This window comes from Perognathus longimembris, chromosome 6, assembly GCF_023159225.1.
Source record: "Perognathus longimembris pacificus isolate PPM17 chromosome 6, ASM2315922v1, whole genome shotgun sequence".
NCBI lineage: Eukaryota > Metazoa > Chordata > Mammalia > Rodentia > Heteromyidae > Perognathus > Perognathus longimembris.
In genome coordinates this window covers 44,555,385-44,580,678 of record NC_063166.1, presented here as the reverse complement: position 1 = coordinate 44,580,678, position 25,294 = coordinate 44,555,385, and the positions used below count along the sequence as shown (strand labels likewise).

Here is a 25,294-nt window from a genome sequence, read left to right as displayed (position 1 = left end):
TAGATGTTAAAATAAGATAATCTTTAATTAAAATATCTAGAAACCATGCCATATGTTTTAATTCATGGGACAAAGTATAAAATTATAAAGGAATGTATTAATGTGTTGCTCCATATAATATTTAGTTATAATTTAACTTTTACATTTCAGGCGTTCCTTTGAATTTTTAGATCTGTTGTTACAAGAATGGCAAACTCATTCTTTAGAAAGGTAGGCACTGCATCTCTCTCCTCCTACTCCCATCTCCTCCCCTCCTTATTTATTGTCAACCAATTCTTTAGAAGCTGAGGGTCTTGGTTTTACACTGTTCCCCATTTTGCCTAGAGACTTTTTGTTCTGGCTTACCTTGAATCTGTGGTGCTGTGCTCCTCTTATGCATTTAGTTGTGGCTAGTGTGATTTTCTTCTTTGTACGGTAGGTAGATTCGTTGAGTAGAATGGGTTATATACGATTCTCTTAAGCTGGGTGCTGGTGGCTTATGCCTATAATCCTACCTACTCGGGGGGCTGGGAATATTGCCTAGTGGTAAAAGTGCTCGCCTCGTATACATGAAGCCCTGGGTTCGATTCCTCAGCACCACATATATAGAAAATGGCCAGAAGTGGCGCTGTGGCTCAAGTGGCAAGGTGCTAGCCTTGAGCAAAAAGAAGCCAGGGACAGTGCTCAGGCCCTGAGTTCAAGCCCCAGGACTGGCAAAAAAAAAAAAAAAATCCTACCTACTTGGGAGGCAAAGATCTGAGGATCGTGGTTCTAAACCAGCCTGGTCAGGCCATGAAACTCCTATCTTCAATAAACTACTCAAAAAAGCTGGAAGTAGAGCTATGGCTCAAGTGGTACAGCACTTGCCTTAAGCAAAAGAAACTTAAGGACAACACTCAGGCCCAGAGTTCAAATCCTAGGACGGCCAAAAAAAAAAAGAAAAAAATCTTCTAAGATGAATGGGCAAAAATGTAAGAAATGTATCTTTAATCATGCTTAATTGGTTTTTTTGTTGTTGTTGGTTTTGTTTTGGCCAGTCCTGGGACTTGGACTCAGGGCCTGAGCACTGTCCCTGGCTTCTTTTTAAAAAGCTCAAGGCTAGCACTTTGCCACTTGAGTCACAGCGCCGCTTCTGGCCATTTTTTATATATGTGGTGCTGGGGAATTGAACCCAGGGCCTCATGTATACGGGGCAAGCACTCTTGCCACTAGGCCATATCCCCAGCCCCTCCCCCCCCCCTTTTTTTTGGGCCAGTCCTGGGGCTTGGACTCAGGGCCTGAGCACTATCCCTGGCTTTTTTTTTCTTTTTTTTTTTTCTCAAGGGTAGCACTCTGCCACTTGAACCACAGCGCCACTTCTGGCCATTTTCTGTTTATGTGGTGCTGGGGAATTGAACCCAGGGCCTCATGTATACGAGGCAAGCACTTTTGCCACTAGGCCATATCCCCAGCCCTTAATTGGTTTCTTGAGCTAAAACTTACCATGTAATATATGTTTTCAGGTAAGAGAGAAGCAAGGAGCTTCCTTTTAGAGGAGGGAGGTTCTTTTTTTTTTTTTTTTTTTTTTTTTTGTATTTAGGTATGGTAGAAAATGTATATTAACCCATCTACCCAGGAAGTGGAGATAGGACGAACTTAATCCAAGCCAGTCCCTGTTAACAAGGTGCTACTTGAAAGTCAAAAAGGACTGGGGTTGTGGCTGAAGTGATAAGACACTTGGTTAGTGTGAAACCCTGAGTTCAGTTCCTAGTACAGCAAAAAAAAAAGAGAGTGAGATTGAGAGAGAGGAAATGAGGAAAAAGAAGAGAAGGGGAAAGAGGATAAAAGAGGAAGGAGGACAGATAGAAATCAATTAGAATGTTTTTTCACATCAGCTGTAACACTCTAGACACTATGTGATGGCAGCTTTTTGTTCACATTTGCACAGCTATATTTCTTATTACTCTGAACCTTAAAGCTTCAGCAATAACTTTAAGTACATTCATTGCTGATTCTATCTTTTAATGAAAATCCATAAATGTCTTCACAGCTCTTTTTCTTCCCTCTCAGATAAAGGCATTTGAAGTCAGGGCCTTGTACTTGCTCAGCTTGCTTACTGAGCTGGTACTCTACCATTTGAGCCAGTCTCCAAACCTACTTTTTGCTGTTTATTTTGAAGATGGAATCTCAAGGACTTTTCTGTCTGGGCTGGCTATGAATTATTATCTTTTGGATCTCAACCTCTTCTTAGTAGCTAAGATTATAAGCTTAAGCCACTGCACCTGGCCTTATGCTAACTTTTTAAAAGCAAAATCTATTGTAAAACTGAAGCCGGGCGCCATTGGTTTACAGATGTAAACCTAGCTTCTCAGGAAGCTGAGATATGAAGATTGAGATACAAAGCTAGCCTGGGCAGGCAAATTTCTGAGACCAGCAAAAAGCTAAAGTAGAGGTGTGTCTCTAGCAGTAGCATACAAGCCTTGAGCAGAAAATGCTGTGCAAGAGCAATAAGGCCCTGATTTCAAGCACCAGCCCAGATACAAAATAAAAAATAAGATAAATAAGTAAAGCAGGACTGAAATAATTTCAAGTTCTCTTTTAATTCTTTTGTGGCAGCCACTATTCAGTTTACTGAGATCATAACAGTTTAAACGTTTGGGGTTTTGGGTTGGTTTTTTTGTGGTATTTTGAGGTTTTTTTTAACTCAAGTCTTTATACTTGCTATGCTGGTGCTGTACCATTTAAGCATATACTTTCATATACTTCCCCTTTTTTTGTAGGGGAGGGATTTTTCAAGATAGTGGCTTGCAAACTTTATTGCCTAGGCTAGTAGTGAGACACAATCCTTGCATTCTTAAGTTCCCTAAGGTTAAGAGATCATACTTTTAACAATTTCTTTTTTTACAGTAGTGAACCACTGCTGATTAGTGAGGAACCCCTCAGGTTCCTTTTCTCCCTAAATCATTAAAATTTAGATTCACTCTATGTTTCATATTACCTGGATTCCATAAGAAATAATTATTTCAAATGGATAATAAATTATCAATAGGAAACCATATGTGGATGAAATATGTGGGGCAAATTTTTAGAAAATACTACAATCGGGCTAGGAATATGGCCTAGTGGCTAGAGTGCTTGCCTTGTATACATGAAGACCCGGGTTCGATTCCCCAGCACCAAATATATAGAAAACGGCCAGAAGTGGCGCTGTGGCTCAAGTGGCAGAGTGCTAGCCATGAGTAAAAAATGAAGCCAGGGACAGTGCTCAGGCCCTGAGGCAAGCTCCAGGGATGGCAAAAAAAAAAAAAAAAAAAAGAAAATACTACAGTCTTGAGCTGAGGTGTGATGGTGCATGTTTGTAATTCCAGCAGCATGGCTGGCTTGGCCTAAAGACTAAGACCCCATTTCAGAAAGAAAGAAGAAGGGAGGGATCCTACAATCCTATTTTTTCTAATCTTTTGGACTCTCCCACCCCTTTGTGATGGATATGTAGCATGTTAGGAAATATTTGTAATTAACTACCTAGTTTTATATATCAACCTAAATTTTTATTTATTTTATAGACATGCAGCTGTCTTGGTTGAAACTATTAAGAAGGGAATTCATGATGCTGATGCTGAGGCCAGAGTGGAGGCAAGAAAGTAAGTCTGTAGTTTATTTTTGTGACAGTTTACACAGACTTTACTCCCTTTTTTTTTTTTTAAGCAGTTATGTTGGGTAAGTGAAAACACCATAGATGTCCCATGTAGTCTAACAGGTTTAGTATTTGGCTCTTTAGCAAAATTGAGGCTGATTTTCTCTACTAAAGTTGTAGAAGACATCTACCAAACTGCCTCATCATTTGTGTGATTTCTTTTTCTCTTAGTTTTCTTATTCCATCATGGTCTATTCTTTAAAATGATCCTACAAAGATGGTATATATACATATATATGTAAAAGTGGCTTTATTCAATACTACATAAACCATAAGTGGTATAGCCAGGTTTTTTTTTTTGTTTGTTTGTTTTTGTTTTTTTTTTTGCCAGTCCTGGGCCTTGGACTCAGGGCCTGAGCACTGTCCCTGGCTTCTTCCCGCTCAAGGCTAGCACTCTGCCACTTGAGCCACAGCACTGCTTCTGGCCGTTTTCTGTATATGTGGTGCTGGGGAATCGAACCTAGGGCCTCGTGTATCCGAGGCAGGCACTCTTGCCACTAGGCTATATCCCCAGCCCCTATAGCCAGGTTTTGAACTGTTCTGCTTTTCTCAAAGGCTGACACTGAAACTTACTTAATTCAGAAAGTTTTCACTTGACATATTATCTTTATACACAGTTTGCTGTTAAACTGTAATAACATAAAGCTCTTATGTGCTATTCTTTCTTTTGCAGGACTTATATGGGTCTTAGAAACCACTTTCCTGGTGAAGCGGAAACATTATATAATTCCCTTGAGCCATCTTATCAGAAAAGTCTTCAAACTTACCTAAAGAGCTCTGGCAGTGTAGCATCTCTACCACAATCAGACAGGTCTTCATCTAGCTCACAAGAAAGTCTCAAGTAAGGTTATTCAAGTGATAATGACTGATCTGTTCCTCTTTCCCACTTTCATACATTAGATGGTAGGCACACTCCTCGCTTTCACTAACCTTTGAAAAATGATAACTTTTTTTTTCAAATTTTTATTATCAAACTGATATACAGAGAGGTTACAGTTTCATACATTATGCATTGGATACATTTCTTGTACTGTTTGTTACCTTGTCCCTCCTACCCCCCTCCCTCCTCCCACTTTCCCTTTCCCCCCCTGAGGTGTTCAGGTCACTTACACCAAACAGTTTTGCAAGTATTGCTTTTGTAGTTGTTTGTCTTTTTTTACCCTGTGTCTCTCAATTTTGGTATTCCCTTTCAATTTCCTACTTCTAATACCAGTATACACGGTTTCCAATATACTCAGATAAGATTACAGAGATAGTGTAGGTACAACCACAGGAAGGTGATACAAGAACATCATCAATAATAGAAGCTACAGATACAGATGGGACGTTGAAAGTAGATACAACTGTGATATAACAATCGTTTCCATAACATGGAGTTCATTTCACTTAGCATCATCTTATGTGATCATAAGGGTATAGCTATTGGGCTCTTGTGATAACTTGATTATGCTTACTTTTTTAGTCTGGTGTCTAAGGGTTGTACTATATGCTATTAGAATTTTCAAAAATTTTGAGTAATGATTCGTATTTTGTTTCTGTATATTCATATCTATGATGATCTGAGAAGCACTAACATGCATTTTAATGCCTTAAAATAATGTATTAAATAGGCCATTTTCAGGACATTATCATGAGGGAATTATAATAAGGGACTTAAAAGTCATCTTCAGTATAAAAATTCCATGCTTCTCTTCTATCCTTTTGTATGCTGAAGGCTGGAGGCCTGGCTTAAGTGGTAGTGCAAGCAGAGCAGAGGGACCTGTGCTCAAACCCTGATAACAGCAAAGAAAAAGAAAGAAAGAAACAGAAAAACAAACAAAACAGGAGAGAGAAAGAATCTGGGAACCTCTCTAGGAGGCAAAATGACCTAATATCTAACTTTCCTATAACTGTTTTCTTGAAGATTTTGACTGTTTTAGATCTTTACTGCATTCTATCTTACTAGACCTATGAGACTGCAAAGATTTCTGGTGCCTTTTCTGCTTCCTAACAGTGGTCCTATGGCCACCTAAAAGAAAAATGATTATTTACATGGACTTTATGGACTTTGCCTTGTGCCAGGAATCTACAAATCTTACTAGGGAAAAACATCTTATAGAATGTCTATTTATCTTTCTGTAATATTTAATATTTTTCTGTTTGCAAACTCCAAAGATTGCTGGTTGCTTTTGCAACTTGATTTAAGACAGGGTGAAGCTCAGTAGTTATAGTACTTATTTGCCTAGCTTGTGCATGGCCCTGGCTTCAATCCCTGACATCACTAAAAAAGAAAAGAATAAAGGTAATAATGTAACTTAAAGAGTACCTTTTTCGGGCTGGGGATATGGCCTAATGGCAAGAGAGCTTGCCTCGTATACATGAGGCCCTGGGTTCGATTCCCCAGCACCACATATACAGAAAACGGCCACAAGTGGCGCTGTGGCTCAGGTGGCAGAGTGCTAGCCTTGAGCAAAAGGAAGCCAGGGACAGTGCTCAGGCCCTGAGTCCAAGGCCCAGGACTGGCCAAAAAAAAAAAAAAAAAAAAAGAGTTCCTTTTTCTAAGCTGGATGTAGTGGCACATATTTCCCAGCACTCAGGAGACTAAGGCAAAAAATGTCATTTTGGGCCAACCTGGGTTCTATAGTGAACCCTAACAAAAAAGTCAAAAAGAAGAATATTTTTTCTTACATTAACCTATTTGAAGTTTTTGCTTCTCTTATCTCCAACCTTTGGATCCTGTTATTTGCTAGATATTTTATTTATTTGTGGTCTATAGACTACCATAGTAAATAAAGATAAATAATCAAAAAATGTTGAGAGATAATGGGTTCTTTGAGATGAGTAGAGATGTCTTGCTAACATTCTGTAATTGTACATGTTATTTTCAGCAACAGCTCTTACTCTTGTTTTGCTGTCCCATCCATAATGTACAGTAGTATCACATGGAAATTGTGTATGGCTTCTACATCAGAACTATAATGGCCACACCCATTGTGACTTATGTGCAAAACTTTGGGAGTGCTAAACTGCTGCCTATGGTGCTGTTTTTCTCTTTTAAGTAAAATACCTTAGGGTACAAGTATGTAATAGTGCTAGTACTGAGTCCTCAGGTATGCACCATAATCTAAGCTGAGATTCAAAGGGAATAAAAGTAGCCAGTTCTTTGCAGCTCTCCCAACTTTGTTCATAGGCATTTTGTTTTTATTTTATAGCTAGTTATGGCACTATTGATATTTGATGACATATAGTTAAGAAGAGTATTTTAATGTAAGTTTTTTTTAAGTTTAGAAGTTTCTCAATTTTTCAGAAAGTAGTATTTCAATATTAGTTATCAAATGAGCAATAAATGAAATCTTCTTACTAACAGCATTTCTTTTTACTTTTCAGTCGCCCCTTTTCTTCCAAATGGTCTACAGCCAATCCTTCAACTGTGGCTGGAAGAGGTAATTGCCTCTTCTGTTTTTGGTGCAGTCTCTTTTCTGTCATGTTTCATGTCTTTAAAATGCTGTTCATGACCCACCAAGTTGATTTCACAATCTATTAATGTATCATGACTCATAGAAATGCTTCTTAAGACTGTAAAGCTAAATTCTAGAACCTTAATTTCTTGCATTGCCTAAGAAGCCAAAGTTACCACCATTAACTTCTGAATATCTCTTCTGGACTTTTGTATTTTTCTGATAGTAAGTAACAATACTGCAGTCACATATTATAAATACTGAACTTCATTTTCTTAACTCATGTATTGTCTCTTCTACAAAAGAGTGCTGTGAATTTTACAGTCAAAATTGGCTATTGGAAATAAAGAATATTGAAATTTTCCCAAGAAACTTAATTCTTTAAGGATCAAAGCTGAGGCACTCGAATTTAAATTAAATGTATGTCCATTTGGCCACTGCTTCCTTACTGACCATATAAATCATCATGAATTTTATGTTTGTTCCTGGTGGCTTCAAGTTTGTACATGTTTCGTGATTTAACTGATAGGTTACCTTTGTCTTCTGTAGTGTCAGTGGGCAGCAGCAAAGCCAGTTCCCTTCCAGGAAGCCTTCAGCGTTCCCGAAGTGACATCGACGTGAACGCTGCTGCTGGTGCCAAGGCACATCATGCTGCTGGACAGTCTGTGCGAAGTGGGCGATTAGGTGCAGGAGCCCTGAATCCAGGATCCTATGCATCTCTAGGTAAGGCGACTAATTATTGAGAATAGTACCATCTTCTCTCCTTGGTCTCAGTGGTGACAAAGCAATATATTGTAATTATTTCTATTCCATTCTTTCCAACTAAGGATAAGCCATATGTGACTCTGTACTGGATGCAGTTCTGAGGTATCTGAGCTTCTTTGCCTCCACTTTTCTCCTTGTCTTCTCCCTCATTTTGATCAAAGAAACAGGTCTTGAAGCCATTCTTGTTGATAGAATTTCTATTATAACACTGCAGTTCTGCCATACCCAGCCAGGTTACTAAGGGAATTGGGAAGGAACTGCTCTGTGTTCTTTCTCCTACCTCAGTTCCTTCACTGTGAATAGAAAACCTTTGGGATAAAGCCTGTGGGCATGTAGAAGAACTGTTCATTTTTTCTGTCTCTCTAATCAAAGGTTAAGCATATATTCTAAAAGCCATTCTGAATTTGTTTCTATTCTGTTTTGATGTCCCTAAATTTAAAGGCTAGAGATTGGTTGTACTTGCTGATTGACTGTTCCATGCTCCATTTTTCTCTTGTATAGCACTGGTGGAACACTGAGCAACCCAATTAAAAAAAAACAAAAACAAGACTTTAATATTTGATAAAAATTGGCACAGCTGTACAATAAAACAATAGTTTCAGTACATGATGTTTGGGTACTTATTTCACAATTTGGTTTAAGGTTACATTGTAACCTTATTACATACCATAGAAAAATATATTTCCAAAGTCTAAAATCTTCAACAAAACCATAAAACAACCTGATGAAAACATAGTAGGTAAGTCTTCATCTGATCTCAGGTTGCAGAATTTCTAAGCATAAATAGCAAAGGACTTTGGAGGAAAGTCTTAAATGTGAAATCAAGCAGATGACAACTAAGCAAGTTTTTGCCACATACTATAAAAATCTGTGAGAAATAGATGAGCCTACTTTTTTAGGAAAAAAATCTACATATATAGATAAAAATACATACATTTATCAACAGTACATACCAGAACAATAAACCTTAGTTGTATTGAAACAGACAAATTGAAAGATTTGTAAATGTAAAGGGTTAGTGACCACTATTGATAAGAATGTAGTAAATAAGGCCTTATTAGGCAATGCTGATGTGAATTAATCATGAGACTTTTTTTTCTGAGTGGCAAATTAGTAATCCTTAAATGCATAAATGTTAATAGTTTTTCATTCAATGATCTAGTGTTTTGGTAATTATATCAGTAAATAAAGACAATGTTCAAGTAGCAGATGTTTTTAGAATCCGCCTTTATGTATAAGGAATTGACTAGATTATCCTTATACAAATACTATATAAACAATAGAAGGTTGTGTTTTCAACAGAGAAAACAATATAGCCCATCAAACAATGTGTGATAAGTTCTAAAAGTGTATATAAAGAACTAGAACTATATATAAAAAGATTTTAATAGCAGGCTGATTAGTGCTTTTAAATTTCCAGAAGACATTTTAGAATTTAGAAGAATTACATTGCAAGGAATATAATGGTACTTTGGGACATGAAAAACACTCAATATAATGTACCATATTAATAAAATACAAGGTAAAAACCACATAATCATTTCAGTAGCTACAGAAAAGGCATTAGATGAAATCCAACATCCCTTTGTGTTTTAAAAAAATGGCCAATAAACTTAAGAATAGATTGGAACTTTCTCAACTGAATAAAGAGCATATTGAAGAAATTCAATTAATATTATACTGGACCAAAAAATATATATATACTTTTCTCTTACATTAATAACAAGTCAAAGTTTCCATTTTTTGCTTTTCTATTCAGCATTGTTATAGAGTTTTTAGCCAAGGCAGTTATGCAAGAGAAAGAAAACAAAAGTATCCAGACTGGAAAGGAAGAAGTAAAGTTATCTATATTTGCAAAAGAAACAGGAGCTATATAAAAGTCCTCCACCCCCAATTGAGCTAATTAGTTGCAGGCTATAAAATCAGTATTAAAGTAGTTGTATTTCTCCACACTACCAATAAACAGTGAATTCAGAAAAACCATTATAATAGTATCACAAACAATAAAATATAGAAGGCTAGACTAAAGATATGTAAGACTTGTACACTGAAAACTACATTACATTGTTACAAAGAAATTAAAACCTGAATAAATAGAAAGATATCCTAGAGTTATGGGTTTTAAAAATTAATAGTATCAAGATGAAAGCTTAATATAAAAATTAAATTCCAGTTCAGGTACCTTTTTATAGAAATAGGCAAGCTGATTCAAAAATTCATAGGGAAATATAGGAAACTCATAATAGATGAAATCATTTTCAAAAATAAAATGGAATAGAAGGGTTCACACCTCCCAATTTCAGAAAGCATAGAGAAAGCATAGCTAAGTTACTGGTATTAGGATAGATTCATCAACCAATGTAATGAAATTAAGAGTCAAGAAAGCTATACACTTCTTGTCGATTGATTTTCAACATAGGGCCAAGACCAACTAGTGGTCAGATGTCCTTTTTTTTTTTTTTTTTTTTTGCCAGTCCTGGGCCTTGGACTCAGGATCTGAGCACTGTCCCTGGCTTCTTTTTGCTCAAGGCTAGCACACTACCACTTGAGCCACAGTGCCACTTCTGGCTGTTTTCTATATATGTAGTGTTGAGGAATTGGACCCAGGGCTTCATATATGAGTCAAGCACTCTTGCCACTTGGCCATATTCCCAGCCCCAGTCAAATATTATTGGAAAAAGTAGATACAAAAAAATCAATTTGGACTCCTGCCTCTCAAACTTAACATTAGTCAAATATCTAGCTATAAGAATAATACTTAGAAGAAAACAGCATAAATCCTTATAAACTGAGATTGGACACCAGTTTCTTAGATCTCACATACGACAGTTCACCAAATAAAAATTATTTGGACTTTATTTAAATGTAAAACCTTCCTGCTCCAAAGGCACTATCAAGAAAGTAGGGGGATGGGCTGGGGATATAGCCTAGTGGCAAGAGTGCCTGCCTCGGATACACGAGGCCGTAGGTTCGATTCCTCAGCACCACATATACAGAAAATAGCCAGAAGCGGCGCTGTGGCTCAAGTGGCAGAGTGCTAGCCTTGAGCGGGAAGAAGCCAGGGACAGTGCTCAGGCCCTGAGTCCAAGGCCCAGGACTGGCCAAAAAAAAAGAAAGTAGGGGGAAAATATCAGGCAACTAGGCACCAATGGTGCACATTCAGGTGGCTGAGATCTGAGAATCACCGTTCAAAGCCAACCTGGGCATACAGATATAAGATACTCTTATCTCCAGTTAACTAGCAAAACACTGAAAGTGGAGGTGTGACTCAAGTGGTAGAACTTCAGCCTTGAGCAGAAAAGCCCAGCAAGAGCAAAAGACTCTGAGAAGATCCAGAAGCAGTGTGCATGTGCACTGTGCATGTGTACGCACGCGCACACGCACACACACACAGTATGGCATGCAGAGTAAGAGAAAATACTTGTTAATAATATCCAATTAAAACGTGTCCTAATGGGGGTAATAACTCTTGGAACTCAGTTATGAAAGATAATCTTCTAAAAAAAGGAAAAGAATTTGACTTTACTTCTCTCCAATGAAATTATAAAGATTGCCAGCAAGCACATGAAAGTATCAGAATTATTAGTCATTATGGAAGTAGAAATCAAAACCACAGTGAGATACAACTTAATAAATACCCTTAGGGATACCTACAAATCAGAAAGACAGACAATAACAACTGCGGTGTAGGAGGCAGAGAACCCTTACATAATGTTGATAGTTATGTACTATGATGCAGCCACTTTGAAATAATGTGGCAATCTCTCAAAGGCGTAACATATAATTACCAAAGGACTTAGCAGTTCTTGTCTAGATACATCCATGAAAGATACAAAAACAGGTTCTTACAAAAATATGTATATGAATGTTCATAGCAACAGAATTCATAATAGCCAAGAAAGGGGGAAACTATTCAACACGTGATGAATGGTAGAATGAGATTTATTCATGGAATGGAATATTAGTCATAGAAATGTATGCCATAAAATGCATTCACAAGATACAGTGTTAAAATCTGTACATTCCTACTTTTTTTGTTTTTGTAGTCTTAGTGGATCCTTTGTTAGCAAAGATATCATGAGTGTTTGAAATTTACTCTTTCATCTTAATGAAGAAGTAGCTTGGTGTATGTGGTTATGAGGTAGTCACTAATTTATGTTATGGAAACGTTTGTACATATATTATACGTATATACATATTTATATATATACATATTTCTAAATATCAACAACTTTGAATTAATAATGACATCAGAAAAACCAACCATATTATGTTTTCAGTTCTATGAAGTGGCTAGAGTAGCCAGATTCACAAAATTACTTAGTATGTTTGTTGTTGGCAGAGACTGGCAGTGAAATAAGGAGAGGTTGCTGGTGAACATAAGATACCTTGTGGAGTGAGGGAAAAATTCTGGAATTAATAGTGAGGGTATATAACTACATTGAAAATATTGAATTGTATTCTGAACATGACTCAATCCCCAGTAAATATAATGATATAATAATAAATTATAATGAGAACTTAAAAGCTAATTTGCAGCAGTGTTTTTATAAAGCATATATAATGTTGAGATTGACTTAATTTGGTTCCTTGGTTGTTTAACATACAATTTATTTATTTGTTTTATTAGAGAAGGAAGATAGCCCCTTGCCATTTACTTATGCATTTGTTTGTTCATTACCTTTAGTTGTATAAAAGGGTTTCTGTTCAACATATCAGTTTACGAGTACAATGGATCTTGATCTCCTTTCTTTTTTCTTCATCTGAGCCCAGGTCAATCTCAGGGACAATCAGCTGCTGCTGTCTTATTACTCTTTGTAGGATAAAAGATGCTCCTGTTTCCTTACTCTCTCCTTTTCTACTTTAACCCCCACCCCCAGTGCCCTACATTCATCCTATTATTTAATAACCTTCTTATGTACTTATGACCTGTGGATTGTGTCCTTCAACTTTCAGCCTTGTTTATCATCACTGGACATAACACAGTTCAGAAGCAGTATTTTATATACTGGTATTTTATATGTTGGTAGGCTACTGAAAATTGTGAAGCTAAAGCTTTGTCGAGTTTGAAGTCAATTTGAGACCTCACTGGAAGTGTTCAGGACAAAGGATACAGTGGTACTGAAATAGGGAGAGAGAGCTATCAATATTAAACATATTCCTTAATTGCTACTGATTTTGTTTTGTTTCCCCTAAAATACTAAATTCTTTGTCAGTAAAGGTTATTATGAGTGTTTTGAAATTTACCTTTTAACTATGAAGAGAAGATCGGTGTGATATGATGTAGGTAGAAATTCATATGAAAGAAACTTTAATATATGCATATTTATGAATATTCTCATAAGCTTATACTGAGTTTATAGAAAAGATGCCACATTGTTTCAGTACAATGCTATAGATAAAAATTGGATTTCAGTTTATTGAATAAGTTGGGAGGAGAAATGTGTGTTGTGCTTGATGGTCAGGAAAGGAGTAAAGTAACGCATTAGTAACTCATATTTGTAATCCTAGCTCCTCACTACATAGGAAGCAGAGATCAGGAGGATTGTTTGAGGCCAACCTAGGCAAAAAGTGCTTAAGTCCCTACCTCAATCAGTAAAATACAGATGTGGAAGTTTATTCCTATCATCCCAGCAATGTGGGAAGCATAATAGGAAAATCACAGTCTAATCTGGCCAGACATAAAGGTGAGAGAGACTATCAAAAGTAATAGAAGGGGGCTTGAGCCCTCATTTCCAACAAAAACAGGTGGGGTAGGGGAAATGGGCTGGGACTGGGGCTAAAGTGATAGAGCTCTTGCTTAACAAGCTTTAGGCCTTGCAGTCAAGTCCTAGTATCACACAAAAAAAAAAAGAAAGAAAGAAAGAAGGGATGAGAAGGCAGTAAAGTGGTGAAAGAGCACTGAAGGATTTATCTGCATTTTTTAAATTGTTCAGGTTAAATGTGTTTTTATACTAAAGATGTAAATCGGTACAAGAAGAAAGAAATGCAAGAATTAGATTTCATGCCAAAGACCCTGTGGAAGACATGGGGACTTGGATATAGAAAGCACAGGTGTATCCATAGATGTGGAAGAATCACTAGTTTCACTGAAAAAGGAGAGGAGGCATTAAAGAAGGTGTTTTCACCTTCTGTCTGAGGAATCAGTCTAGGATCATGTGCTAAGAGGTGACTTTAGAATAAACATTGAGAGAATACAAGAGAGGAAACATTCTTGAACTTCCCACAGCCACCTATGTTCAGTTTAGATTTATAAGAACAAAAGGATACCCAAACTTGGTAGCTAGATCTTTAGTAATGCCAGATACCAGGATGCATGATTACATGGTTGTGTAATTTGCTCTACTAAGTAGAGAAATAAAGGAAGAGAATTGTTAAGTTCATCCAGATATGGTTGAGGTTATAGGGGCTGAAAATTCAAAGATGGGGTAGATAAGCAATAAGCCAGTAAAACATTTATGCACTGGACTCTGTCTCTCAAGGAAGTTTTTTAGGGATTATAAAATCATTTTTCTAATATACTAAGTTTTCCTCTGTTCTCTGCTTGCTCTTTCATCAAAGAGGATACTTCTGACAAGATGGATGGTAAGAAGTTCTTTTTATAATTATACTACACATTTATACCTTTTAGGTCCTTGTTCATTTTTCTATAAAGTTCAGAAAATATGCTACTTATTTATGAAGATGCTTAATGTGATAATGGCTGCATGATTCTCTGGTTGAATTTTGGCTTAGGTGTGTCCACTTTTGTATTGCTTTATTTACTCAAATAGTCCCTTTCTGTTTGTTGTAATGTAATTCAGTTGCCTTAAACATTTTGCATGAATTATTTAGAAATGTGTCTCTGAATATGTTTGATTTTCTTTTGTTCTGCCTATAATATTTGTCTCAAAAAATGGAAAAGAGTCACCTAAGTCATTTGATCCTATAGTTTACTAATTCTGATGTAGAGGAACAAATGACACTTGACAAACTCAAATGATTATTGATGAAAATGAAATGCAAGCTGCAGATGCTCTTTTGTTTGTCATTTAACCAAAACTAAATTTAAAGTGTACCAGTAGTCAAATTATTACAGTTTATCTTTAGTTCCTTACTTCAATAGCAGTACTATTCTAGCTGATTCTAGCAGCACATTATCTCTACTTTCTCTTCACTCTATCAGATTTCCAGTATTATCTAGAAGTAATTCTGTAAGTTACTTTGTGTGATCTAGGAAAAAATGAGACCTTCTATGTTCTCTGTCAATGATCATATAAATTCTTAGAGTTGATGTATATATCTTCTGTTTTAATGAAATGAGACATTTATTTAGTCTTGAGTAAATGCATGTCAGTTATATTAATCTCTTTTATATGATCAAAGTATTTCATAAAAGTGTGAATGAAATGACACCCATCAAGAGATGCTTTCTGTGTATCATATACTTGATATCCCTTCTATCACTTTTAATTTCCTAGATTCTCTAGAAAAATTGTTTATCACTTTCTGTTTAAAATATTTTCTTATTTTGGGAAGAAATATCAACTAATGTGAGAAGTCACCTGAAGTGTTACTTCCACTAATGTTCAATCATGTATTTTCAAGGCTATACACTGAGGCATCTTTATTATTCCCTTTATTAGTGAGTTATATTTGTTTTTGATGGTTGTGGATAGATTTCACTGACATCGTAGGAAATACAGATGAATATTAAGTAAAAAGCTGTTCAGGGCTGGGAATATGGGCCTAATGGCAAGAGTGCATGCCTCGTATACATGAAGCCCTGGGTTTGATTCCTCAGCACCACATATATAGAAAATGGCCAGAAGGGGCACTGGTGGCCCAAGTGGTAGAGTGCTTTTCTTGAGCAAAAAGAAGCCAGGGACAGTGCTCAGGCCCTAAGTACAAGCCCCAGGACTGGCAAAAAAAAAAAAAAAAAAAAAAAGTTCAATTGGATTGATAATTCTTTAGCTTTGTATATACTTTGATGAAAAGACTGGGTAAGTGAGGCCTAGATCCTGGATTAAATTTCCATACTTCTCTGTGTATTTTCTCTTCGTTTTTTATGGCCTACATTTTTAATATACACACCAAAAGATATTTCTACTCTATTCCTATTCACATGAGAATGGGTACTGATGTTTCACGCCTACACTCTTAACTGCTTGAGAGGCTAAGGATGGAAGGACTGCAGTTTGAGGTCTGCTGGAGCAGAAAAATTCCTTCTTTAAAAAAGTGCTAGAGGGGCTAGGAATATGGCCTAGTGGCAAGAGTGCTTGCCTCATATACATGAAGCCCTAGGTTCCGTTCCTCAACAACACATATATAGAAAAAGCCAGAAGTGGTGCTGTGGCTCAAGTTGGCTGAGTGCTAGCCTTGAGCAAAAAGAAGCCAGGGACAGTGCTCAGATCCTGAGGTCAAGCCCCAGGACTGGCCAAAAAAAAAAAAAAAAAGCGCTAGAGGCACAGTTAAGTGGTAGAACACCTGCCTAACAAGCACGAGGTCCTGAGTTCAAACCACAGTTCTGTCTTTCCCAAAAAAATTTTTTTTAAAAAAACCACTTCATTTGCAAAGAAGAGTACAGAGTTGTGTTTCTTGAGTGATTAATGTCTCCCAATTTTCTCACCATTTAAATTTTAACAGTGAAAGAAGTAAAAATTCACTAGAATGTTGCCATTTTTAGTTGTCTAGTTTCATTTTTCATGTGCTCTATGAATCAGATTATCTCAAAATTAACCTTTTCAGAGTTAAATGCTATCACATGGAAAAGTATGTGTTTTGTTTTCAGTTTTTCATTTTACTCTTGGGCTGGGGGTGTGAGGTAGCAGCACTGGCAGAATTTGTTGAAATACTGTTTTATTTCTCTTATTTAGGAACAGCATCTGAAGATGGTAAGAAATATACATTTTGTTAGTAATATAAACACTTCTACATTACTTTCTTCCTTAGTAGGAATTAAATATTAAAACTAAAACAGGCTAATTTATTTGCAAATATTCATAATTTGGTATTTCTACTTTTGGTTGCCTTAGTTATGTATGCATTTTGTTTTTTTTTAATTCTTCATTCTTCAGTTTTGCTTTTTATCTTGGACCATCTCACACCAGAAAAACATGGTTTAACACATTTAATACTATGTAGCATAGAATTAATACTTGATTTCATCTCTTTCATTAATGATAATAAAATTGTTTTGGGTTTTTTAGTTAATAATGACTCATTTCTACTTTTCAGAAGCATGTGTCATTACTTTATCATTGGCGTTTAAAAGCTATATAGTATTTTTTGAAATGTATCTTTGATTTTAAATTAGTAACTGGAGAATTGGTTCTCTTGTTCAAATTGAATTTTATTTTCTGCCCCAAACCATCTAAGTAGAACTTTGAATTGAAACCCATATTTCTCCACTGAGTTTTGTGTAAATGGCATGTTCTTATAAGAACCAAATAGGCTTAACTTTTTATGGTCTCATATTCACTAAGTTGTATCAATTCTATACTTTACATTTAAACTGAAGTATCTATAAAAACAAGATTTCTCACACGGTGGCAACGAATGGTATCTTATAGTAATTTGATCTCTTTGTTTTAGTTACTACTTTAAGAGCATTATATCCTACTTAAAACAGGCTTTATAAAAGACCTAAAATGTTAGCTCATTAGGGTCCTGGAAGTTGATGGAATGCTAGGATAGGACCCTTCCAGTTTTCCTGCTTACTTTTATTTTATTCTTAGTTCTTACCACTCTTTTCCCTCACCAGTTCCTTCATTTTAAAATTTATCCATACTTCAGTATATTTTTCCTAGTTAATATAGTCATATCTGGCTAGCCAGGATTTTTTTTTATATTCCATAACATTGTACTATTATATTAAACAGGATTGTGAGTGGTTGAGAATTTAGTTCAATGGAAGAGCAGTTGCCTGGCAAGTGCAAGGCCCTGAGTTGGGTCCTCAGCTATGGGAGAAAAAAGAAAAAAAAAGGATTCTGAGCCCTTCTTTTCTGATATGTTTGTTATTGGTTCTGATTTCTTTGATGCAACTACATGAGAACATCATAGTATCTGATAATAGTATGCTTTTTTTTTCTCCTATTTTTTTGGTCATGAGACTTGAACCCAGTGTCTGGGTGCTTTCTCTTAGCTTTTATGCTCAAGGCTAATGCTCTGCCACTTTGACCCAGAGCTCCATGTCAAGGTTTTTAGCGGTTAATTGGAGATTAAGTCTCACAAACTTTACTGCCTGGGCTGACTTCAAACCATGATCCTTCAGTCTTAGCCTTCTGAGTAGCTAGGATAACAGTCATGTGTCACCAGTGCCCAGCTAATATGCATTTTTACCACATTGTTTTACTAATACTAACTTCCTGAAGCCCTTAAATAAACCTACCTATTCCTTTCGTTTAAGAATTTCAGATGGAAGGAGAGGATATTTGTGGTCTAATTTTATAGAAAAGGATGAGGAAGCAGGAGAAAGTAATGCAGCCAAGAAGAAAGTAAATATACTAAGAAAAAATGCTGGCTTATATAAGTATTTCTTTTACTCATTTTCTAAATGGAAAGTAATGCATTAATACTATCCAAATACATCTGTTGTTATCTAATATAAAAAGATAATACACTTTGCTGGGTGCTGGTGGCTTGCACCTGTAATCCTACTCAGGAGACTGAGATCTGAGGATTCTGATTCAAAGCCAGCTTGGATAGGAAAGTCCCTGAGACACTTACCTCCAATTAACCATCAAAAAGCTGGAAATGGAGCTGTGACTTAGGTGGTAGAGCACTATCCTTGACCAAAATAGCCCAGGGACAGTACACAGGCCCTGAGTTCAAGCCCAGGACTGGCACCAAAAAAACAAAAAAAGCATGTGTGTGTGTCACCCACACATATGTTATGTTATGCATGTGTATATATGTATGTATGTATGTATTATGTACATATGCATATATATAACATTTTGCCATTACTTCCTGCCAATTCCATTGGAGGTACATTTTTTTGTCAAAAGAATTGTTTGAGTTGTTGTTTCTAAGATTAGCTTTATATTTAAAACTGTAGAATGGGTTTGAGAAACTGTAATTACTAAATTAACACTTGCAAATTAAGATTGAAAACCTAGTTTTGCTTTATTCTTCCCCTTGACAGGAAGTAGTTTGTAGTTTGCCCATTTAAAAAGAATAAAAAAACAAAAACAGTACAACAAATGGGCACTGGTGACTCATGCCTGAAAGGCAGAGGACAAAAGTATAGTCATTCAAGACCAGTCTGCACAGAAAAGTTCCCAAGGCCCTTAACCAATAGTTGGGTATGCTGGTGTGTGCCTGTCATCCCAGCTACCACAGGACCTCTAAAGTGGTTGGATAATATCACAAAAGTAACCAGCACAATAAAAGAGGTGGAGGCATTGTTCAACAGGAGTGTCTGCATAAGCAAGCACAAGGCACTAAATGCAAACCCCAATGCTGACAAAGATGCTGGAGGAGAGGAAAAAGCAATACAACACATGAAAATCTATGGGCCTAGGCTTGCTGGCATATCTCAGAAGCTGAGATGGGAGAAGTTTGAGACCACTCTGGATGAAACTCTGTCTCAAAAAAACAAGAAAAAGAAAAGAAATTTATGTAGTTCTAAACAGTTAAGAGAAATATAATGGCTACACATTAGAAAATTTAATAGTACTTGAAGATAGTGTGTTTTCCTCTTAATACTAAATATTAATATAAAAATGGTTCTTAATCATGTAATATTTTATTCCTTAGGCCGGGTGAGAGCAAAGCTTTCAGCACCACTTGCTGGTATGGGAAATGCCAAGACAGATTCTAGAGGAAGAAGCCGAACAAAAATGGTGTCTCAGTCTCAGCGTATGTACTATTTATTATCTGTCTGTTAGGATAATTGTGTTACTTGTAAGTTACTACAGTGTGAAATTTGCCAGTGGATAAATCAAAGCTAATTTGACAAAAGGCAAGCCACATACTGAGTTCTTGTTCTGTACTTTAGGTTCTGCATCACCTGAAAAAAATGAAGGTATTTTTTTCAATGTTTTGAGTCAGTTGTTGTGCATGTTTTGGAATTTTTTGAGTGGGTGTTGTCTTGTCTTTATGTTATTAGGGCTGCATCATTGATATCTGTCACTTAGAAAAACCTCATCTACTATCCAACTTTTGCATGGACATAGCTTAAATAACACAGTTTTTAGCGTTAAGATTTTCACATTATACTCAGGAACTTGCAAATGTGGAAAATTTTGTCTTTTACAGTTAAAATACTTAGCATCAAAATCTGGTTGCACTTACTAAAACAGTGAAGTGTGGTATCTTCTTATTCTGCCCAAAATATATTCGAATCTTTTATTTTTAGCTAGCATTTTTACAAACAAACCTGTAGTGAACAAAAATAAACTGAGATGACCAATTCTTCTGTGTTCCATTTAAATTTAAGATTTATATATTTGCTATGTTATTGAAAGCTGAGTTCTTAATAAGAACCACAATTAAACAGCACAACTTTAGGTGAAGATAAAATTAACTATTTCTACAAGTACCTGACTAATAACGCATACACTTTGGCATTATTAACTTAAAACAATTTGTTCCCATTTGTTTTTTTAACCAAAAGATTTTTTTTAGTATTGTCAAATTAGGAATTTCTCTAGGGAAATAATTGTGAAAGTTATCCTACATACTTGATTATTTTGGAAGAAATAGACTTAACTGCCTTTATTATTTAGATGATACATAAGAATGTGGGTGTCCTATCTGCTTTTTAAAAATCATAATTTCTTGGATCTTGGAATCAAAGGGCAAGAGTGAGGCCTGAAGAGAACAGAGCACTGACTACCCACAGTCATCTTGCCTCAAAGATTCTCCTCTTCTCAGAGTCAGAAATATCCAGACAGTGTAATGATAGGAACACTCAGTAGTAGTCCTAAAAGCAGAAATACCCACTAAAGTTGGTTTTCCACTTGAAGATTACTTACATATAGGAAGAATGACAAATAGGCAAGGACTTTTCTTTCAGACAAATCAAGAATACATAAGATCATATTCTATCCTGATTCTGTGTGCTTTGGAATGATTTTTAGAGTACATTACTCTCTACATTAGCATTAGCCTAGTTGGAAGCCTCACTCTTCCATATGTGCTACAAAAACCAGCATCTGCATCCCCTGGATTACAGTTAGAAGTGCAGAATCCCATGTGCCATCACAAATCAACAACGCTGATCTTTTAACAGGACCACAAAGGGATTTGTGTTGTAGTAAACTTTAAGAAATATGAATTTAAACCATGGACTTTGAAGCCATACTGCCCAGGATGAAATCTTTGCTCTTGCAAAGTTGCTGTATTTCTGCATACTTTCCTGTAGAATGTAAAGGAAAATAGCATCTACCTCATAGGACTGAATATTGTTGTATATTTAATACACTTGAAACAGTACTAGCCCAGAGTAAGCACTCAACACAGAGTTAATTTAAACTGTCCTTTTTTTATGAGTGTTAATCAGATGTCAACTCAACTTTATACTGCTTCTGTATATTTCTATACCTTCTTGAGAGAAAAAAAATAGGTAATGATGAAGTATTTAAAGCATGGGAAACAAGATAACCAGAAACTGTTCGTATTTGGGATCTAAAGATAATACAGGGGCTGGGAATATGGCCTAGTGGCAAGAGTGCTTGCCTTGTATACATGAAGCCCTGGGTTCGATTCCCCAGCACCACATATATAGAAAATGGCCAGAAGTGGCGCTGTGACTCAAGTGGCAGAGTGCTAGCCTTGAGCAAAGAGAAGCCAGGGACAGTGCTCAGGCCCTGAGTCCAAGGCCCAGGACTGGCAAAAAAAAAAAAAAAAAGATAATACAGTTGTGAAGTATTAGGGAGGAGGTAACAAGTTGAACAAGAAATGTACTCACTGCCTTATGTATGAAACTGTACATCACTTTGACAGTAAATAAGTAAATATTTTAAAAAATCTGATCTTCTAAAATAATACTGAGGTTGAACTTAGAGCAATGTTTCCAAAAACTGTGAATGTTTTATTTCTGTTTTTAAATATTACCCGAGTCTACCTTTATGTATGTATATATATATATGTATATATATAAATCATATTATATAAATTATGTATATAAATACATACGGTAACTTAGATCACTTCATTAGAAAATAGAGCAGTATTTTGCATTTGATTTTCACTTTGAAACTTGATCCACAGTACTCCAAATCCTCAAAAATGTAATACACAGTGATTTGGCTTTTTAGATCTAGCAGAACTTTTAAGATCATAAGTCTTTCCCGCTATACATCATGTAGGTGTAGAATCATATTAGAAAGCTTTTGTTTGTTTGCTTGCTTGAATAATATCATATTGCATTCCAAAATCTTTCGTGAAAAAGATAAGTACTTTGTACGTAAGTTTCTTTTATAACATATTTGCACAGAACTATCACTGTGGTCTTCATCTTCACTTTGTTGTAAAGTAATTCATTAGGGATTGCATGGTCTTTCCATGTTGTTTTATTGTCATTTAGAAAAATAATAATAACTCTTGGATCAAAGCAGGTGTGTTCTAATGGCTAACCAAAACTAGTAAAAACAGACCTAACAGAGAAACTAGTACATTTATATTCACGAAAGAATTGTCCCTTTTTGTTGTTACCCACTGGTTGTGTACAGATAATTGTAAAGCCTGTGGTGAACTTTGTCTCCCCTTCTCTCACATCGTCTTTCATCTGTGAATCTTAAGAGAGATGAAATTTGTAGCTTTTTCATCTATTTTTTCTTCAGCTATACTGTTCCTACATCTAGTTGTCAACTAAATTTTTAATAATAAAAACTTAAATAATAAATAATAAAAACTTGGACTAGTGCAAATGAAAAAGCTGAAGAATTGCATTTACTTTTGCAATTTCATTTCATCTGCTTTGTACATGAGTGTCTAATTTCTGTTTTTCAGCTGTGAAAACTATTAAATATGCTACTTTTGTTACAGAGCTCTGTGCTTTAGGAAATTTTTAATTTGCTTTTTATGTTGGTGTTAGGTTTTTGTTTTGTTTTCCTGAGAACTGACTAAAGCTTTTATTTTCACCTGCCATCCATTTAAAAACTGCTCTTTCCCTCTTCCTGGATTATAACCCTTACCCTAACTCTGCCTTTACACTTGTTCAGGATCACAATCTGCTAATACCATTGGTGGTAAGAATCTATAGATTTTATGTGTGCATCTATGTCTGATCACCTATATCCATTACCAAAAATGGGTTCTATTCAGCAGAAATTCTTAAATAATCTTTTGTAATCCCATTATTGTATAATCATATTGGAGCAAAAACTACCAGATTTATTTTGGTATGTCTTTATTATATTGCCAGAAGTCTAAATTGTTTTAATTGTTTGAATTGACCCTACAGATAAGACAAACATCCAAAAAAAATTAGTAATGTTTGGAAGTGCCTCAAAATGTATAAAATGGTAGCACAAGAGAAAATAGATATACAATTTCAAACTTAGCAATTAAAGGGTTTCTGTTGACATAGTACTTCCTGGGTATACCAGGCCCCTTTCATCAGCTCTGTGGTTTTCCTAAAGGAAATAATTAGCCTTGGTGGCTTTTTGCTGGAGAAAGAGCCTTGGTATTTTCTTCTAAGTATAAAGTTTAAGTATTCCAAATGGACTCTAGTAGGCACCAGAATTATCAGTCTTGGTGGGGATCAGAGGGTATTGGAGAAGGAGAGAACAGTGATTACAATCAACTTTATTTCCTAGGAGAGGGCATGAATGAACTTAAATATCTAGAGAGAAAACTTGAATGACTGTAATAGCTTCAATAAATCTAGCATAGAATGTACAATTGATGTGTTTCTAAACTGTGTGTTTCCTGTCTGCTGAATAGATCCACATTTCAAGGAATTCTCCAATCTCTCCTATCAATACTTCCACTTCCACAAATTTATATTGATTTTTAAAAATACCAAATCATATTGTATGTGCTCAGTTTCTGCCTTATATTTTTTATATTGTTGCAACTTTCCCCATAAAATATTCCATTGGCCTATCTTGCATTGTGAGTTTGTGGCATGTTAGGTGTTTGGATGTTTTAGTGTGTATGTTTAGTTTAGATATACTGCATGGAAAAAACAGGTGCCTCAACTATCCTTAAGATTGTAACAAAAAGAAACCAGACTTTGAAGATTCTTGACCTGCAACATCATGGAACATTCAAATGATCAGTCATTTTAAAGTGGACTTATGTAATTGCGCTACAATAATTTAGAATTCCTTCTACTCATTTTGTAAATTGTTAATTTCACTGGGAGCACTGCTTTGTTTTACAGTATTGCTTTCACCAATGAAAGATAAGCTTTTTTCTGTATGCTGATGAAATTTAAGAGTTAAGCAATAGCATAAATTGTACGAAGCAAGACCATGCCAAGAATCACTATCAAAGCTTGTGATCTTTGAGAGATTAGTAGCACATAGACCACATCTACTATTTGAGTCATGTATCATTTGACCTGCACAATATAATAAAAAAGAAAATCAGGAAATTGAGTGGAGTGTTACTTGATTGATAGAACATCTGCCTAGCAAGTGCAAGGCAGGCATTCAGAACATACTATAGTGAAGAAGAAAAAAGAATCAGATAAATACAACTTTCAGTTTTAAAACATCCCAAGATCTAGTCAATATTATAGCTGACTAGAACCAAACAATCACTTTTCCCTTACGAAAGAGCAGATGTTGTCTTCATCAAAGTCTGCTTAGCCACTCCTTTCTCTGTAATCAGTGCTCCTTTTTTAAATGCCATGCTTGTCCCCTTAGCACTGAAGTCATTAATTAATGACTGCCATTATTGGGTAAAATTACACATGGCGAACAGTGACTCTCCTGTTGTATGTAGGGTGTCTAAAGAAAGGAAAAGGTTGTTTTGTGAAGATTTATTTAAATGTAAGTTTAATTTTTGTATATTATTCAGGATCTAGATCCCAGAACCTAACTCTTAACCCCGAATTCTGAATTATTTTATCTGGGGATTACTTAATCCATTTTTCTATTCAACATAAGTAAAAATGTTTTGAGTGACAATGGGATTCATCCCCTTAAAAATTAACTTGGGAGACAGTGATTGGAAAGATTGCAGTTTTAGACCAGGCCAGGCTAAAAGTTTGCAAGCTCCTATCTCTACTGATCATTGGGTCTGTAGTGTGTGCCTGCTGCAGCAGGAAATACACAGAGAGGGATCATGGTCCATTATGGCTTGGAAAAGAAACTGAGACTCTATATAAAAAATAGTCAGGCCAAAAAGGGCTGGAAGTATGGCTTAAGCAATGAAGTGCCTGTTTAGCAAGCATGGAGCCCTGAGGTCAACTCCCTAGTAACATACATATAAATAAACATATATTCATGCATAGACACATACATGAACTGGGCATGGGGCACACTTGTACAGCATACAAACT

General features: G+C 35.8%; 1 protein-coding gene and 1 long non-coding RNA gene across 11 annotated transcripts in view; one reads left to right on the top strand and one right to left on the bottom strand.

The window, feature by feature from the left end:
* Clasp2 (cytoplasmic linker associated protein 2) overlaps positions 1–25,294 on the top strand; it is a 198,255-nt gene that overhangs the window by 103,427 nt on the left and 69,534 nt on the right. For 8 of the 10 annotated variants that reach the window (XM_048348644.1, XM_048348640.1, XM_048348642.1 and 5 more), the window contains exons 14-19: positions 151–210; positions 3,522–3,599; positions 4,326–4,493; positions 7,019–7,074; positions 7,639–7,812; positions 19,594–19,695. In XM_048348644.1, coding sequence (XP_048204601.1) covers positions 151–210; positions 3,522–3,599; positions 4,326–4,493; positions 7,019–7,074; positions 7,639–7,812; positions 19,594–19,695 — 638 coding nt within the window. Of the gene's footprint in view, positions 1–150; positions 211–3,521; positions 3,600–4,325; positions 4,494–7,018; positions 7,075–7,638; positions 7,813–19,593; positions 19,696–19,834; positions 19,862–25,294 lie in introns of all 10 variants that reach the window. The other 2 variants (XM_048348636.1, XM_048348646.1) reach the window with 1 other exon arrangement.
* LOC125353157 lies at positions 7,821–23,342 on the bottom strand. Its single transcript, XR_007211281.1, has 3 exons — positions 23,332–23,342; positions 21,976–21,980; positions 7,821–8,722 (listed from the first exon to the last, which is right to left on the bottom strand). It is a non-coding gene; the product is annotated as an uncharacterized LOC125353157 (long non-coding RNA).